The sequence below is a fragment of the Thermobia domestica genome, chromosome 15 (assembly GCF_964235325.1).
Source record: "Thermobia domestica chromosome 15, izTheDome1.hap1.1, whole genome shotgun sequence".
Classification (NCBI taxonomy): domain Eukaryota; kingdom Metazoa; phylum Arthropoda; class Insecta; order Zygentoma; family Lepismatidae; genus Thermobia; species Thermobia domestica.
The window spans coordinates 154071644-154090375 of record NC_137468.1 but is presented as its reverse complement, the minus strand read 5'-3'; the positions used below and the strand labels follow the sequence as shown (position 1 = coordinate 154090375).

Below are 18732 nucleotides of genomic sequence, written 5' to 3'. Positions count from 1 at the left end.
TTTAGAGATTCCAGGAAATTTTCCAGAGTTGTTTTTATATGAATCGGTATTTGTTACAACAATGCCAGTCAATATATTAACGACTACAATTTTTATTGCTTTTAAGCAGGCTGTATGGACAAGGTTATCATTTACTGACAAAACGACGTGTTTTTCTTATTCTAATGTCATCTTTGAATGTTGTTTCAAATCTAAATATCAGCTGTATCCATATAGACTACGAAACTAGGAAAATGAAAATCTTTGAACTATTGACTGACGTTATTTTAACGAATATAGATTTTTGTGTAATATTTTTCAGTAGTACAACTAACATCATGAAACTCTCGCAACTAAAAATCCATACGACAGGATTTATTATGTATCTTTTCGTTTTCGTTTCGATTCATTCAGCAAGGTTGTCCATTGGATGCTAGACTTGTTATCTCAAGCAGAATTCTAAGTTCATATTTCAAAATCGGATTGCCAGTCTAAATGGCCTATCCGGTTGCAATGCTGTGAACAGACTTTGGGGGAGGTGGCTGTAATTCAGCTCAAATGTATCAGAGACTACGTAGATTCTATATTCCAAAAGCAAATTACCCTAAAATGGATGAAACATAGTCATAAAGAACGAAACATTAACATTAATGTCGATGGAAAAATCAATTAAAAAGGTAATCCCTCCACTTGTCTCAAAAACCAAAAGAGGGAGATGGCTGGAATTCAGCTCAAGTGTAGAAGAGGCCATGTAAATTCTGCATTCTAAAAGCAATCTGTCCTAAATTGGGTGGAAAAAAAAAAAAAAACAACGAAACATTAACATTCGTGTTAACGGAAAATCAATGAAAAAAGTGAAGTCGTCTACGTAAAGACATGATGAAGAGCTTCAAAACAATGTATAGCACGTAACGTAAATATGGATAAAAGATTGTCAAATAAATAAAATATTGTCAAAAGTCAAGTTAAGTAAAATAAATACTAATGATAAAGCTTCTAAGAATTACCCAAGGTGTCAAACGCAGAGATTACGTGCTTGAAATATCTCACATCTGGAGTTGGAATCTCCAGACTCGATTTAATGCGCAACGTGACTTTTGATATGATCACATGGCACAGTCTGATCCTTATGGCAAATTAATTCACAATTCCATAATTTTGAATTTTGGAAACATCAGTGCTTGATAATCCATCAAAATTTTATCTTCCTCATATCCTTCAAGTTCTATAAAATCTTACGTTTTATACGTTGTATGTATACTATTAATCAGTACATTTATTTTGCTTTTAATAAAGTGATTTAGGAAACTGTTTTGTCCAAGAAGTACAAAATGTTTACAAGCTAAGAACACTACTGGTGACCACAAATATAAACAATGTATTCTAGAAATATATAAATAATGCACGGCAGTCATAACAGTAAGACAATTAAATACTTACCCTGAAAATTTACTTGCAGTCTGTACCTTTCGAACTGACTCTAATATTCTATTCTGAAAGAAAGTTATCTTTCTTTTGGGTTGTTTGCATTCTTGACAGTTCCTCTCATTTACAAGTCTGCTCAAAGCTGTGTTTACCATATCTCTTTTTATGGACTCCATGTTCTTCGAATGAAAACCTTCTTTCCATGAATCGTGTTTGAATCCTTAAAAATGGAAAATAGATTCTGCAAGATTATATAATATATGAAGGTAAAACAACACACAAAAGTTACTACGTCATCATAGTTCAAAGGAACTTAAAGACAAGCAGCAGCAAACCCTTTGAGAATAAAAGTCACAAAAACAGAAAACAGAAATATGAATCCAGAGGCCAAAACACTTCAGAAAAAACCTTCAACTCAAAAACGAAACTGATATTGAAAGACACCAATACAACTCTGTAAATGAATCGGTTTTTGTGAAAAGGGCGTATGCACAATAAAAAATGTTGTCGGGAAATGACAAAAACTGTTTTCTCACGAGACGGTTTGGTTTATGAAAAAAAGAAAAATGCCTTTATTTATAACACGTTTCAAGAAACACATAGCCTTTTAACACAAATTGTTACATCTACCTCTAAAGTATTCATTTCTTTAAAAAACTTAAAATTGTGAAAATGTTACATATGCCCTTTTTAACAGAAAGAGATTCACATGACCGAACGGAGAAAGCAATACAGTAGAGGAAAACAGTTTATGAAAAGACAATTTTTTTGTAAATTCTGATGGGATACTATTTAAGCCTCATTTACATTAGGTAATAACCATTCCACACATCGTCTTGCTAAATGCTTATCACATTCCTTACTCTACACAATCGAAACACACAATATATTAATAATTTCCAAGTAAAAGAAAATATCTGTTTATCCGGAAACTGTATTCATTTAGATTCTTTTCACACCATGATATGGAAATCTGTATTCCTTCACATCTAGCATAGACTCTCCAGATAGAAGAACGAAAGAGGTAGCTGAAGTCGAAGATATTGAGATTAAAAAGTAAAATGATATTTGCCTTAAAATATTCTACAATTTGAAGATTTGCTTTAGCAGTAGATAAAAGACCGGGATGTATGCAATTCTTTTATTGTTTTTGGATTTTTTCTTTTTCTTTTTGTTTTCTGAACTTTAGTGCAAGGCTATATGAGATGTGGACATACAGTTTAATGTGTAATTCGAGCCACTGTAATCAATTTAAATTTCAATGCTCTCCCACCGGAAATCGAATCCGGCACCAAGTACACGAAAGGTGCGCGCACTAACCACTGTGTAGGAGAGCTTTGAATGATTTTGCGTTAAATCATATCGAAACTAGAATTTTTGAATCATCTGTATTAAAATTCGGTAATTATCTTACGATAATTATGTGACATTATTTATTTCAGAATAGAAAAAAAAACAGCACTAGTACTTGACATACATAAGTTTAATTCTAATACACAAAACTCAGACGAAAAAGAAAACTGTTGGTTTAAACTAAGACTTTACATTTTGTAACTATAATAACATATTCCACACCAAAGTTTATAGGTGCGGTACTTGTGTTTCACGAAATTTAAAATACGTACTAAGTTGGTCATGCACTTGTGCCTCAGCCGAAGTGAATGATATATATATGTGTGTGTGTGTGTATGTGTGTGTGTGTCCGGTGATTCTATAAGTTTTGCTGAAATAATATTCATCCGATGAAAAAAAAAAAAAAAGACTAATCATCCATGTATAATTTATAAAACTGGCATACACAAGTCAGACCATTAAATAGGGAGTAAGGAAGTCGAAATAAGAAAAATGGAAAAGAGCAACTAGATAGTATTCCGTTGTTTCCCCAAGCAACCAATAGTCTGAAAACAGGTTTAATTTAAAGACCTCCGTACTTGCATCAAGAAATATTAGAATAAATCTAACAGGGTATAGAAGTTACTCACGGGCACAAGAACATCTTCGGACGTATATTAATACCATTTATTTGCATTTATTGCATGGGCAAGAGAAGTATATTCACTGTAATTAAAAATGGCTGCGTGATTTTAAATTTTGTGAAATATTGATGTCGGGACTGTCCATACCCTAAATGATTCAGCAGAAGTTTAGAAGTCAAACTCAGATACTAAAAGTCAAATGCTTAAGCCAGTTTTAAGTATTCAGAAAGATTAAAACAGTTTGAAAATCGAAGTAACGCGAAATGATATAAAATAAGCCAATAATTCGTGCTTATAGTGAAAACAAAATTTTCTTTTGGGGAGCTCGGATGTTTACTGCGATTTGTTTTATATTTGATTTAAATCTTTTATTTCATATTGGACCAGTTCCATTTCAAATCGTCCAGGCAAACCACAATTGGTCCCCATCACACTTTCAGATTTCATTTATTTTTTTTTTTTTACATGGGATCTACACGCAATATTATTAGACCCATATTTTTTTCTTTTTGCTCAAAAAAATCACTTCTATATACAGCCTTCCAAAATGGCTGCCCTCCCCTCAGATTGCTCGAAAAACTGAAAAACATGTCAAATTAAAAGTTCTATTGTAGAGAAACGAGAGTAGTTAGTAACATAATCGCAATAGCAGGAAGAGTATAAAATTGTATGTCTCGGTGGAGGGCCAAAATTCGTCTATTGGTCCAATAGAAATCGCGCAATTCACTTGCAATGTTGCCAACTTTGGTGAAATTTTTGCTAACTTCGAACATTTTTTTTTCTGTCCTCACGAGCAATATCAACCATCTGCTTCCAGCATCGAAATCTAATCAATAAGGTCTCTTGAAAATGTAAAGGACTTATGTTTCTGATTATTACGTCCTACGTTATAGCATGATGAAAAGCTGAAAATTTCATTAAGACACCATGTTTGGGCGCCATTTTCTCGAAACACCCATCTTTTAAAAAATCTGAATTTTTTTACAACTATTGGAGAACTACCTAAGTATTTAATATCCGTTAACCGTTCATGCGGCTGCAGCCCCTAACATTCGTAATTAATTATTGAAATTTCGATTGTTGTACTTGAAATGTAAATATTTCCTATGTGCATTTAGGTCCTATACACAAAGCAAATTGAAAGGGAGTATGAAAATTTTGAGAGATAAATCCTGACATCAAATCAAGTAGAAAAGTTCCTATAAACATGATTCGAATTCCGCTTCGTTTCCGAGTTACACGGTTTCCAACTTGGGACACAAAATCGGCTCGCGACAACAGAAAATAAAATATATATTTCGAGTTAAATCAGAAACTATGTGTTAAAGTTGTGATGAAGTTCAAAAAGTTGATTTGTAGCTATATGATGATTTTTACGTGCGTTGCAATTCGGTTGGCATTGTTGCCAACTTGATAGAACTTTTATTTGTTTCCTAATGACACTATGTGGATTTTATTTGATATTTGGTATTTATTAATGATTGTAAACATCACGTGAAGCACAATTTTCCCCACATCACCACAGTTTTCGGAAACTCACATGTATTTCATTAAAAGGCTTTATCTCGTCCGTTATTGATAGTTTGCAACATTGAGTGTGAATTTCACTTGATGTTTACCATCATTAGTAAAACCAAAATGTCGAATAAAAGCTACGTTTGTGTAAGTTGTCATCATCATCATAATAATAATAATAATAATAAGAAGAAGAAGATGTTTTTATTATTATTGTAGAACGTCTCGTAACTCTACGCATCAAGTTCGAACTTGTTCAAGAAATTCTGCTGCAGCCGCTAACAGTTTGTTCCGTGATTCGGTGTCGTGAACATCGTCCTAGTGTTCTCTGAGACCATGAAAATCGTTTTCACTGGTAACATGACATTGTAGTGCACTAGTTACATTGTTTGTGTGAATAACAATGGAGAAGTCCTATTACAGTAAAGACCGTATTAAATGTGTTGATTATTCTAAAAGGCATGAGAGGATTGTGTGCAGAAAGAATTCTTGACAAAAAAAAAAAAAAAAAATTATTGTGGTAAAATGTATGTTTTGCGTACAGCGCGTCTACCAAAACGTAATATTAAGAGAGGATGATTATTTGTACAAAAGGTGATTTAATTATTTGCCGTGAAAAACGTGAATGTCTGTGAGATATTGGTGACCACAGAAGAAAGTGTAAATATGAAATTATGCACCAGCAAGATGAAGAATTTGTTCCTCTGAATGTAAATTTGGAAACCATTAACCAGACAGTTAACATACTAAACATGAATGTGTCGTCATTAAAACGGCCGTTATCGGAGAAATCTAGACTACGATGAAGGATTCACCTCTCAAAATTTTTCATACTGCCTTTCGAATCGCCTTGTGTACAGGACACAAATAATCATCCTCCCGTAATAGTACGTTTGGGCAGACACGCTGTACGCAATCCATATATTTTACCGCAAGATAATTTTTTTGTTGAGAATTCTTTCTGTACACAATCCTCTTATGCCTTTTAGCATAATCAACACATTTTGCACGGTCCCTTACTGTAATAGGAATACTCCATTGTTATTCACACAAAACACTGTAACTAGTGCACTACAATGTCATGTTACCAGTGAAAACAATTTTCATGGTTTCAGAGAACACTAAGATGATGTTCACGACACCGAATCATGTAACAAACTGTTTAGTGGCTGCAGCAGAGCTTCTTGAACAAGTTCGAACTTGATGCGTAGAGTTACGAGAGGTTCTGCAATAATAATTTAAAAAATCTTATTATTATTATTATTATTATTATTATTATTATTATGACAACTTACAAAAAAGTAGTTTTTATTCGACATTTTGGTTTTACTAATGATGGTAAACATCAAGTGAAATTCACACTCAATGTTGCAAACTACAGTACCAATAACGCACGAGATAAAACCTTTTAATGAAATACATGTAAGTTTTCGAAAACTGTGGTGATGTAGGGAAAATTGTACTTCATGTGATATTTACAATCATTAATAAATACCAAATATCAAATAAAATCCACATAGTGCCATTTGGAAACAAATAAAAGTTCTACCAATTTGGCAACACTGCCAACCGAATTGCAACGCATGTAAAAATCATTATACAGCTACAAATCAACTTTCTGAACTTCATCATAACTTTAACACAAAGTTACTGATTTAACGCGAAATATATATTTTATTTTCTGTTGTCGCGAGCCGATTTTGTGTCCCAAGTTGGAAACCGTGTAACTCGGAAACGAAGCGGAATTCGAATCATGTTTATAGGAACTTTTCTACTTGATTTGATGTCAGGATTCATCTCTCAAAATTTTCATACTCCCTTTCAATTCGCCTTGTGTGTATAGCCTAATGCCCATAGGAAATATTTACATTTCAAGTACGAAAATCGAAATTTCAATAATTAATTGCGAATGTTAGGGGCTGCAGCCGCATGAACGGTTAACGGATATTAAATACTTAGGTAGTTCTCTAATAGTTGTAAAAATTTCAGATTTTTTAAAAGATGGGTGTTTCGAGAAAATGGCGCCCAAACATGGTGTCTTAATGAAATTTTCAGCTTTTCATCATGCTATAACGTAGGACGTAATAATCAGAAACATAAGTCCTTTACATTTTCAAGAGACCTTATTGATTAGATTTCGATGCTGGAAGCAGATGGTTGATATTGCTCGTGAGGACAGAAAAAAAAATGTTCGAAGTTAGCAAAAATTTCACCAAAGTTGGCAACATTGCAAGTGAATTGCGCGATTTCTATTGGACCAATAGACGAATTTTGGCCCTCCACCAAGACAAACAATTTTATACTCTTCCTGCTATTGCGATTATGTTACTAACTACTCTCGTTTCTCTACAACAGAACTTTTAATTTGACATGTTTCTCAGTTTTTCGAGCAATCTGAGGGGAGGGCAGCCATTTTGAAAGGCTGTATATCTAAGAAATATTTTTTGAGCAAAAAGAAAAAATATGGGTCTAATAATATTGCATGTAGATCCCATATAAAAGAAAATAAATGAAATCTGGGACAGTCGTGTGGACCACCCTTGACGATTTGAAATGGAATCACTCATTGATTTATTGCTTATGTTGTTTCTTGTATAAATATGCTTCCTTTCTATCCATTTCTTTGTTCATAATAGTTTTGGATAACTTTTGGAGGTGGAAGAGTGCTGAAGATTTAACATATCACAAAAGACATGGCTGAAGAACGTATTTTATTTCTTTATATCAGGATGATATATACTTTGTAAGAAAATGAGTAAAGAAAAAAGTGTCTAGTGAATATTTTAAAACGTGTCTATCATATCTCAATAACTACAAACCCTGAAAAGAAAAAGTAAATTAACCACTTGATTGAAATGATGTTGTTCATTTTTATTATAAGTATTTATAACACCAGGATTCAACCATATGGAGACTAATTATTATTTATTTTCTTCCTGATTCCTCTTTCTTTAGTTACTTTTTAACCCATTTATTCCTAAAAGTAAATTGGGGAGCATTTTCTTTAAAGTACTGAATATTTGTACAGACTGAAGGCTGTAGAGCATGTGCGGAAGGTCTTATTGTTTCTTGCAACAAACACGAGGGTTGCGCTGAAAGCTTCGGAAACTTAGTACTAGAGAACTTGCAATATGCTGTAGCTTGTTGTATTTCTAAAGAATATGTGACCAATATACAAGTAGTTTTTAAACCAACAATGATTGCTTTTCGTTTTCGTTTACAATTTCTCATGCGTAGTTTTCAAGAAAATCGAATTTTTATGGCGCTAGAAAGTAAATCATTCGTTGCCATAACATTTGAAGGAACAGATTGTTTATTTAATCCGATGATTTATTATTATTATTATTATTATTATTATTATTATTATTATTATTATTATTATTATTATTATTATTATTATTATTATTATTAAGTATTTTGTCTGTTCGTAGATGCTAGGACTAAATGTTTCTTCTATGTTTCTCGATCTTCAGCTTCCACTTGTAACTCCCAATATTTTCTTCTATTTTTTTAAATCATTGATCATTTGTGTTCTTCTTCTTTCAACTTCTCGCTTTCCTTCCAACCTTCCCTCTACAGTATGGCGGCATGAACAGGATAAATGTACTATACATGTAGTGTATACGTAGAAAATACAGTTTATGTAGCAAATTGTATCTATTTTTATAGCACACAAAGAGTGAAAAAGTGAATGACTGGATGGGGATTCAAAACCGGGATCTCCGGCATAGTGGCCAGAGACCGGGTTCGCATCGCGGTCCAGTCATTCACTTTTTCACTGTTTATACGTTACTGAAGTCGCACCTACAGAGAATCTGGTGGGTAAAAGTAATTTTAAATCGGTTGTTTCCTACTTTCATTACTACACCCATATATGTCTTTTTCTAATAGCGAAGCACATAATCATAATAGTGACACACAGAGTCCTAATAATGACGCACATAAACCTAACAGTGACACACAGTCCTAATAGTGACGCACATAATCATAACAATGAAACAATGACATACACAGTCCTAATAGTGACCCACAGTCTTAATAATGACGCACATAATCCTAACAGTGACACACAGAATCCTAATAGTGACGCTCATAATCATAACAGTGACACTCAGTCCTAACAGTAATGCACATAATTATAACAGTGACGAACATATTGTTGGTAATTAAACTTAGAAAAAAGATGTACTAACTCCTCTAAGATACTGACAAAAAATAAAGTCCTTGTCCCCTTCCCCTTCGTTTGACAGGCCACAGCAGGCTCAAGAGCTGGGCAGCTTTTGAGGTGTAAATAGCATGACACTTCGGCCATCTTCATCCCACGGGTTTCTGCAGATATTCATTTACAGAGGCTGGGTCAAATCCTGAGCCATACTGGAATGAAGATGGAATGAGAAAATCTTTTATTCCACACTAGGGATAGAATCTGACCCACTTAATTAGTAGATCGACGTCTTACCGACTACGCTAAAGCAGTTCTGTTGAAAAAAAAATATGTATGAGTTAAGTATATACTTTTGCTACTGAATATACGATTATGGGTACAATTCCATTGAAATCTCACTTACTTTTAGCACATTGCAAATAATACTCATGGAGAATCTTCTTCGTAAGTTCCTCCTGTTCTTTCGGAGTCATATCTTCACGAAATTTTATTGATACGTTTTCTTGCTCTTCACCAGACAGCTCCCTCTCATCGTCCGTTAAAAAACGCCTCCATAAATACGACTCTGCTTCTAATGCTTCTAAAATAAAACCTTCATCCAAGAGTTTTAATTGGATTCGTAGTAAATGCTTTATATGAGCTATCAAAGAAACAGAATTTACAATAAGTTTTCAATAACTATATATATATATATATATATATATATATATATATATATATTAGCAAGGAAAACTAATAAGACTAAACACTGAATACATTTTTTCTTTAGAATAAATTAGAAAATACGTCTATATTTTGCTGCAAGTAAAACATACATGAACATCTGAAGGAATTTTACACACCAAAAGTTATACAATTGAAATGTATCTTAACCCTAAATCTTCGATTTATCATTGAGAAAAAAAGAAAAGTAGTAAGGTGCACGAAGCATCCAGTGGTCTGTCTTTTCATCCATATTAGTTTTAGTGAATAAAGAGCTAGTAGCCAGGCCAAGGTCAGAGAATAGTTTTACAGAAATAGAGGACAACAAAACAGACGATACACTATGCAGAAAATGACCGCGAAGAAACCTTGATAAACAGCAGAGTTCGGAAAATTCTGATAAACCTAGAATTGCAATGTATCGTGAGTTCGATTAGGGGAAAAAGTGCTTCTGCATAATATAAAACGAGTATGATTGCTCATGTACACTCATGTCCAAAATTATTGTCGCATATCTATAACTGTCTTCTTGTAAGAATATAATTTGATAATTATTTTGCAGGGTATTTTTAATAGTGATACTGTGTGTATAATTGGGAAAAGTATATTTGTGATAAATTTCATAGGAAAAGAATTATACATAAAACGAAAATTAGAATGAGTAAAATGAAGTGTTGCTAAATGGACGAGAAAATTTTATTTTCGTTTTATTGTTCTTATTTACTGCTCTTTTGACATGAAATTTGCCACATACATGTCTTTGCTGATTATACACATACTAACATTATAAGAAATACCGGGCGAATTCGTTATCAAATTATATTCCTACATCAACATATTTATAGACATGCGACAATAATTTTGGACATGATTTTACATAGAAAGAAAGACTCCAGTTTGGCATACATAAAAAGAACAGTACAAAGTAGATGAACAAATGAAATGAAATTTTTAACAACCAACATGAAGACGTATGATTAATGAAAATGAAATATGAAGAAAATGGGGAGAAGAATGTGGGGGGGGGGGGAACGGACAGTTCCGAGAAAACTCACGACGAACACAATGCTGTCCACCACAAACTCACATTGACTGGTACCCTTCCTTCGCATGAGTTAAGCGCTTTACAAGTAAATTCAGGTAGTAAATGACTGGAAGAATCGCAGCTCCTAGAAATTGTACCTTATACAGGCTCTGCGGTTTTGAGAGGTCAAACTGGTGACCAAAGCACGAAATGATTTGCATCTATGCTCCTGATCTTTATGCGAGAGTAGACTTCCATTCATTGAGATACTTGGACATGGAACAAAGATTCTCCCAAGTCAGGTCATCAAAGGCCGTAAAAGATGAGGTTAAATCAAGATCAGGGGAAGATCGAAGGTTTTGGTCCACAGCTGCATTTCTGGTTTATTGGAGAAGTAGGTCTTGGTTTGCGATTGAACAGATCGTATGATATTTGGGCGACACTAGTGAATTTAGTTAGGTTCGAGGTATCAGTGAATTGACAATACGACATGACATTTATATGTTTATTTGTAATGTTTCATTATAGCATTATAAAGAATCATATGTTAGCGCAGGTATCGACTCACAACAATACTAGTGATTGGTTGTTAGATGGGTGGTACTTACTAAAACGTGAGTCATGGGAGGGGAAGGGCATGTGATATAGGATTAGGCAGAACTTCGTTCATCATGTCACTGATATACATTAATATTAATATTACATAGGAATACATACTCAGGGCTGTCGCGTGGGTTGTAAGCGCCCGGGGCGAGAATTCTAAGGCGCCCCATCCCCCAGTGTGTTATGAGAAACAACCAGAGTTTATTCTATACTTCTAGATTTAAATATGGAATGTAAGATAAAAGAAGTTAGTTTTAGGTCAATTCTTTTAAAGTGAATGGCTTTTGTAGTTAAAACATAAAAGTTAATGAAAACAGGGTTTTGAATTATTGAAATCGAGTGCTATTCTTGTTTATTGTGAACTTGATACACATCAACATAGTAATAGCATAGAATATAACTAACTAACTAACTCTATGGCCTATGGAACCCGGAGGTTCAATGCCGCGTTCACAAAAGCTCTCCACTGACTTCTCTCCTTAGTTAACTGCATCCAGTTTCTACTTTGTATTCCAATCTCTGCGAGATCCATAATAGCATAGAATATACAAATAACAATACGAATATCAAAGCCCAATGTGTAAGTGATAACAAAAAACTTTGTTATTTTCTGACTTTTGCTATTAAAAAAAAAAAAATCATATAAACTTTTCTTTCCTTGCGATTAACACAAATTTTTCAGTAAATTTGTCGTAGCGTTAGAATACTAAAATAACTTTTTCAGGTGACATTTGTAATTATTTGTGAGTATTTGCTTCAATTCAATCCTACGTTTATAATTTATGTTCAAAATTAAAATGGACGGTTTGTTAATGTTCGTTCTGCAAAACAAAGTTAACGATACGTTGTTCCAAAACATGTAGTGTAAAGATTATAAGAACTATAATAGTTCTTAATTGTAACATAAAGATATTAATGATAACATAAAAATACTAAGAAATTAAAATAGAAGTGAGCAAAATTAACTGCATAATGACATATACATACTTTCGTGGGCCATTGTTGAGCGTAAATACGTCTTTATCAGCTTTAACTTACTAAATTGTCAATACGACAGGCATTCTAACATAAATATAACAAATAGAAAATAATTTTTGAAAAGTAGATGTTTGTTGGGCACGAAAATGATTTGTATTGTTGACATTGTAATAGCTGGCAGGAACGCAGCCAGGATTTTGATCCGGGGACACCGGAAAAGGGTGTCTGGGAACACACCTCCTTCCCGAGTATACGAGGTGCGGCAGTACCCTTCGAAACGTTTTGTAAAACTTAAGCCTTAAAATTGCATTGTAGTGCCTTTTTACAAAACTGTTTTCAGTTTAAACCAATATAGGATAGCCTATATTTGAATTTTATTAAGATTTCCTTTTCCATTTTAATCGGGGGGACAATTGAGCTCTCTCATGGCTACATCCGTGATAGTTTAATAAACATAGTTGTTGTTTGAAGTTAGTTCAGAATTGAAGGACTGTAAAGATATTTATTCTGTTACTGATTGGAAAGTACGTGCGAAGTCGTATTTGTGATGCTAACCGGTTATTATCAAGTGATGTCAAACTAAGCAGATAATTGTAGTATTGCAATTATTATGGTATTATTTGAGCATTTCTTGGACGAAATAGGAATAAAGAAATGTTATTGAATTCTGCTGAAGCTTCTTCAGTTTGTACAAACTGTCATACGGATAAGAAGTAAGTAATAGCAGATCTCGGTCAGTTTTCCACTATAAACTCCTCTTCTCACAGAGGTCTGGAGAAAGCTCCCATTGAATAATCCTAGACGATGTTTTACATTAGCGGTAATTTTACTTAGCCCTGGCCTGATCATTATTAAAATAGATCCTATCTAAGTTAACAATTTTTTTTTTTTTTTTTTTTTTTTTTTTTTTTTTTTTTGAAAGAAGATTCATTTACGAACGTAATCTGAATTCCTTGAATTTTATTGATTTGTCGTTCCGGTGTCCCCCTGGTCGCGGCACCCGGGGCGATTTCCCCGGTCGCCCTGCCTACACGACGACCCTATACACACTAGCGACAGTGTAATGACATGAGAGATTTCTTACAATGATGTCATGATTATATATATATATATATATATATATTTAGTCTTACGTCCAATGTGTATGCCCTGAGGCTCAGAGAGATAAGACAAAATAATAATAATAATACTAATAATAATAATAATAATAATAATAATAATAATAATAATAATAATAATAATAATAATAATAATAATAATAATAATCGAAATGGTGTAATGAAAAAAAATGGGAGGAAACAGAAGAACTCTGATAAAACCCAGGCACCACAATGACTTCACAAAATGCGGCTGACTCATATTTGCTTTCACACGATATGAATGTACACTTATGGTGACAGGAAAACATATGTATCAAAAATAATAGAATTCAGTTTGAATTTTGAGAATCGAACGAAACTTTATTGTTATAACAAAACCAAAATTTCGAGAATTTAGTTTTTGGAGATTTGTTATTACATTTTTTTTTTTTTTCTGAAAACAGTGTTACTTGGAAAAAGCATGTATGTTATAAAGAATATAATTCACTTTGAATTTCTAGAATTGAATAAAAAGATACAGACATACAACGAAATCAAAAGTTTGATATTTTGCTTTCTCGAGTTAGAATTAAAATGACGAGCATAATTTGTTTAAAAAACAAAATTAACGAATTATCACTTTTCTGGATTTGTTATTTGGCAAAATCATAACGTTACAACTGATTTTGAACTTTTAAAATTGTTTCGATAAATTACCGTGAAATAACAAAAATTAATTCTATGGAAATTAATACTTCCGGTTTCTTATTACAATTCTTAAATCATGATATTCTTGAGATAATTTTATATGTAAAAAAGAATACAATTTAATTGAAATAAAAAATACGGGCAATTAACGTTTTATCAAATTTTTTGTTACACTATTTGAAACATGATTCTCTTCGAGAAAATCATTTATGTTGTATAGATTATCAATTAATTTTGAAATTTTTGAATCACTTGATAAATGTAAACTCATAGCCAAACTAAAAATTCGGAAAAAATAGTTTTCGCGTTTACTCTTGTATTTTTGAAACTCACTCATAATTCAAACATTTTTAATCAGACGTATTATAACTAAATTTACGTTTAATTATTACACTCATCAAAAAAAGTAAAATGAGAAGAAAATCAAAATTTCTGGAATTTTATTTTTTGGGCTCATTAAAAGTATCAAACGTTTTATTTTTTGAGTTAGTCATACACAGATTTATGTAGACTTATTCAGTTTCGATTTCAACACACTGAGAAACTGGAAAGATTATAAAAATTTCGGAACTGTATTTCCCAGGTTTATAAAATTTTCTAAAGACATTGTTAATTTGGAAAAATCTACTTTGTGAACATTATTACAGTATACTATGAATTTCTACAATCGCTGATACAGTAGGTCCAGATACCTAAATAAATAAATAAGATATCTAAATAAGCTTTTACTTCCTCATCAAATGCAAAATAAAAACGATAATCATTTGTCTATGATGGGAACTTTTATTACTCAATAAGGTATTATACTGGCATGTGTCTGTAGAACAGAAATCTTTCCGTGGTCATCGATTGCAAAACAAAAAACGCTAACCACTAATCTGTGACGGCTAGTCAGGTGTTTACGTACTTAGTAGTGAAAAAAAGGATAAGTGGAACGAAAAATACGAATTTAAAATCAGTGAACGAAGTAAAATGGTTTGTTCAAGATTAGTCGTCTGATATAGTGTCAGAAGGTCTCAAGAATTTCATTTTTGTTTGGAGGTTTTAAATTTCCAAAACTTATCCTTTAAGACTATAAACAGTTTGAATTTTAAAATCCCAGAATAAATTACAAAAAAACAAAAATCAAATTTCTGTGGTTTTGTTTGTTCAGACCTGTTATTATCATATTCTTTGAGATAATCACAGTGTTATATACACAAGCTATTCAGTAAGTCTTGCTTGTTTGATCAACTGCCACATTTTTAGACTACCAAACTATGTCATGCACAAGTCTTGGCAGTCTCATTGAATGCTTATGTCCGTCTGTCTGTCGAATGGTGTCAGAACAAAAACAGTAAGAGATACCATCAAGCGGTTTTCTGTAATCGATTCTGCATCCCAAAAATAGGTTCCACCTGCTTCGTTAACCTGTTATTCAAACCGGAAATAGTTGAAATTAGCCATTTACGGTTTTAACGTTTCTCGCCGTAGAATAAATATGCTAATAGATAGAGACAGTGGTGTTTTGCTGTCGATTCAGCATCTCAAGGAAACACATCACCACCATCCGCAACACACTGTCAAAACCGAAGATGGTTTATACTTACTACTACCTTCGGTTTCAATACTGATTTCCAAAGAGCAAAACGATACAAGATATCAAGAAGCGGTATTTTGCAGTCGATTCAGTGCCCCCACAATAAGTTTTATATTTTAGGTTAACCCTCTATTCAAACCGAAAGTGGTAAACGCAACCATTTCCAGTTTTACCAAAGAATAACATCAATAATAAATAGCGACGGCAAGCTATTTTTTTGCAATCGACTCAATGTCTCGAAGAATATATTATCACCATCTGCAACATTCTACCAAAACCGTAAGTGGCTGAATTTACTAGTAATTCCGGCTTTAAATATTGATTTCCGGTTTTTAATAAAATTATATTGATAAGAGATTTTGTTGAAATTGATTCAGCGCTCCACGAATAGGTCCCAAATCTTAATCTTCTATTCAAATCAAAAATATGGAGTCGCGGGGGCTCAGTGGAAGAGCGTTCACCTCTGGTGCTTGGGGTCCCGGGTTTGATCCCGGTCCCCGCTAAGTGGGTTTTGTGGTGGACAAAACACCGTGTGCATGGGTTTCCTCGCGGTTCTCCCGTTTCCTCCCATTTTCTTCATTCCACCATTTCATTCATTACTCATCATCACCGTCTCCTTTAGCCTAACCGGCATAACCATGGGACGTAAAACTCAAAGATTTCATTTCAAATCAAAAGTGACAGAAATCAACCGTTTCCGGTTTCAACGTTGATTGCCATAGAACAAACACGGCAACACATAGGTCGGATAAAAAGTAGTGACAATACTTTTCTTGTGCTCTCAGCGTCTCAAGAGAACATATCCTCACCTCCACAACACACTATCAAAACCGGAAGTGGCTAAAATTTTCTAGTACTTCCGGTTTCAATACTTATTTTCATAGAGCAGAAACGGCAAGAGATAACAAAAAAAAAAAACTATTCTTTACACAGACTCAGCGTCTCAAGAACGAGTTTCCTCTGGATTTTTATCTACCTCTTGAAACATTAAATGTTGAAAATTAACTTTTTCTGATTACAACACTGATCGCATAATGGATAAAACGGAAATAGTTTGCGACACGCAGAGTTTTATACGGATTTAATACAAAGAAAATGTTTCATTTCTGATTTTATTCTTTTTATTTCAACCAGAACTGACAGACATCAATTACCAAGAGCAAAACCAATAAGAAAGAGGAAGTAATAGCTTTCTTATATGGATTCTGCGTCCGAGAAACAGGTTTTATCTTTTATCTTATTCCTCTACTGCAACCAGTACTTATAGATAAGCTACTTCAATTTTGAATATTGAATTCACAAAGTCTGGAAGTCTACTGTATTTTACTGAAGTTTTGGGAGTCTACTGAAGTTAAAATATACTATTACGAGTCGTTATACGGGTAAATGAAGAGAGTAGCTAGAAGTTGCTTGTTCTAAGCAAACTGCAGAAAATAAATGCGAATACAATATTGTACCCTAAGGCAAAGTACTAATTTCCAAACCGCTCCCGTTGGCCACGTGAGTACCGTGAGTTAAGTGTAAGTTTCTGAGGTTTCTTTCTTTAATTATGACTTGTTTCCTTTTATTTATTTATTTTTCAAATATCATTTTGACAATATGTTTTATTCTTCTGCATGTTTCCAACAAGACATATGAAATTGTCTCTCATAAGAAAAAGAGTTACTTCCATTTATGTAATTTATAGATATATGACACAAATTTTGGACATAAGTGTACCTTAAATAATATACAGTGTATACTTAGACCTAGGTTCGGTTCCAGGTGGAAGCTTATGTATATTCGATTTTACCATACACTGTTAGTCCATGTATCATATAACATCGCCATGGAAACGACCGTTACACTTCAAAACAACCACCCGAATAATATCTAGTAAAACTTATTTCTGCAACATGAGAACATTATATGTAATAAATATCGATCTCAATCCATTTGCAATCCAATTTAAATCTTGTAATTTCAGCATGCTAATTACGTATGAAACACTGTGACATTTTCTTTATTCTTTTTCCATCCAAGAAAGGAGACTTCGAGCACATGATATAAAGATACCCCCAATAAATACGTGTGGTTTGGACTAATGTAAGTAATGAATGAGGGGACATAATACCGCCGATCTCTTTATACACTCACCGACAATTCGAAACAACAAATAACACCATTATCTCCTGTATTTTCGGAGAAGTTACTTTCAATTGACAAATTTTTCTCCCTTGTGTCAAATCATCTTCCAAACGTAACAGTAAAAGATGTTCTGTAAGGCTGTGTAAAAGATTAGAAAGATCGAATATATAGCCAAATGATCAGGTATCAAACATAAATTAAATATAATTTAACGTTAAACGCATATGAATAGTACTACTACAATGTGGACAAGTTCCAAAAAAGGCAGGTGGTCAACTCACAGAGTAATAAATAAGGGTTTTCTTAATGGGAAAAATGGGGTCTACACAAAAAAACAGTCAGAGGAAAACTTACCTGGAATTTGGACACTGTAACAATTTAAACAGCTAATCCTAATGATCTTAAACACAGTTTTGTGAAAAAGAGGATTAATAACTCTAAGTGGCAGCTCAATATAGCCCATATGACCATTACAATTCTTAAAGTCCTTATGGCATGTTTTACAGAATTCATCTTCATTTGTTGTACCTGAAAATAAATAAATAAATACATGAACTTTAACACATCAATACAACTATTATTGAAATGTTCAGAACATTAAATCAGGGCTCTTAATAAAAACTAACACTGAATATTTCGATATTTGGGACATTTCTAAACATTAGAAGTGTAAAGCCACAGTATAATATTTTCCAGAAATCGAACTGCTCTCAATAAAAACATCAAAATGGCTCTTGAGATGGTGTATTTCTGGATAGTAGTATTTCAAAAGGATCCACAAACTTACAATATAAACAGAAATTATTTATTAAGTGATTGGAAGTTTTCGTAGATAGAACTGAAACTCATGTTAGAAAGAACCTCTACGTACA

The 18732-nt window shown here is 33.1% G+C and overlaps 1 protein-coding gene across 4 annotated transcripts in view; it reads right to left on the bottom strand.

Moving 5' to 3' along the window:
- The window catches only part of LOC145671309 (DNA-directed RNA polymerase I subunit RPA1-like), a 267751-nt gene that overhangs the window by 247317 nt on the left and 1702 nt on the right, over positions 1–18732 (bottom strand). For all 4 annotated transcript variants that reach the window (XR_014128501.1, XM_081740285.1, XM_081740284.1 and 1 more), the window contains exons 2-4: positions 18215–18388; positions 9464–9700; positions 1420–1624 (exon numbers count right to left, since the gene is read on the bottom strand). Coding sequence is in view for 3 of the 4 variants with exons in the window: in XM_081740285.1 (XP_081596411.1) it covers positions 1420–1624; positions 9464–9700; positions 18215–18388 (616 nt within the window). In the remaining variant the exon portion in view is untranslated. The remainder of the gene's footprint in view (positions 1–1419; positions 1625–9463; positions 9701–18214; positions 18389–18732) is intronic.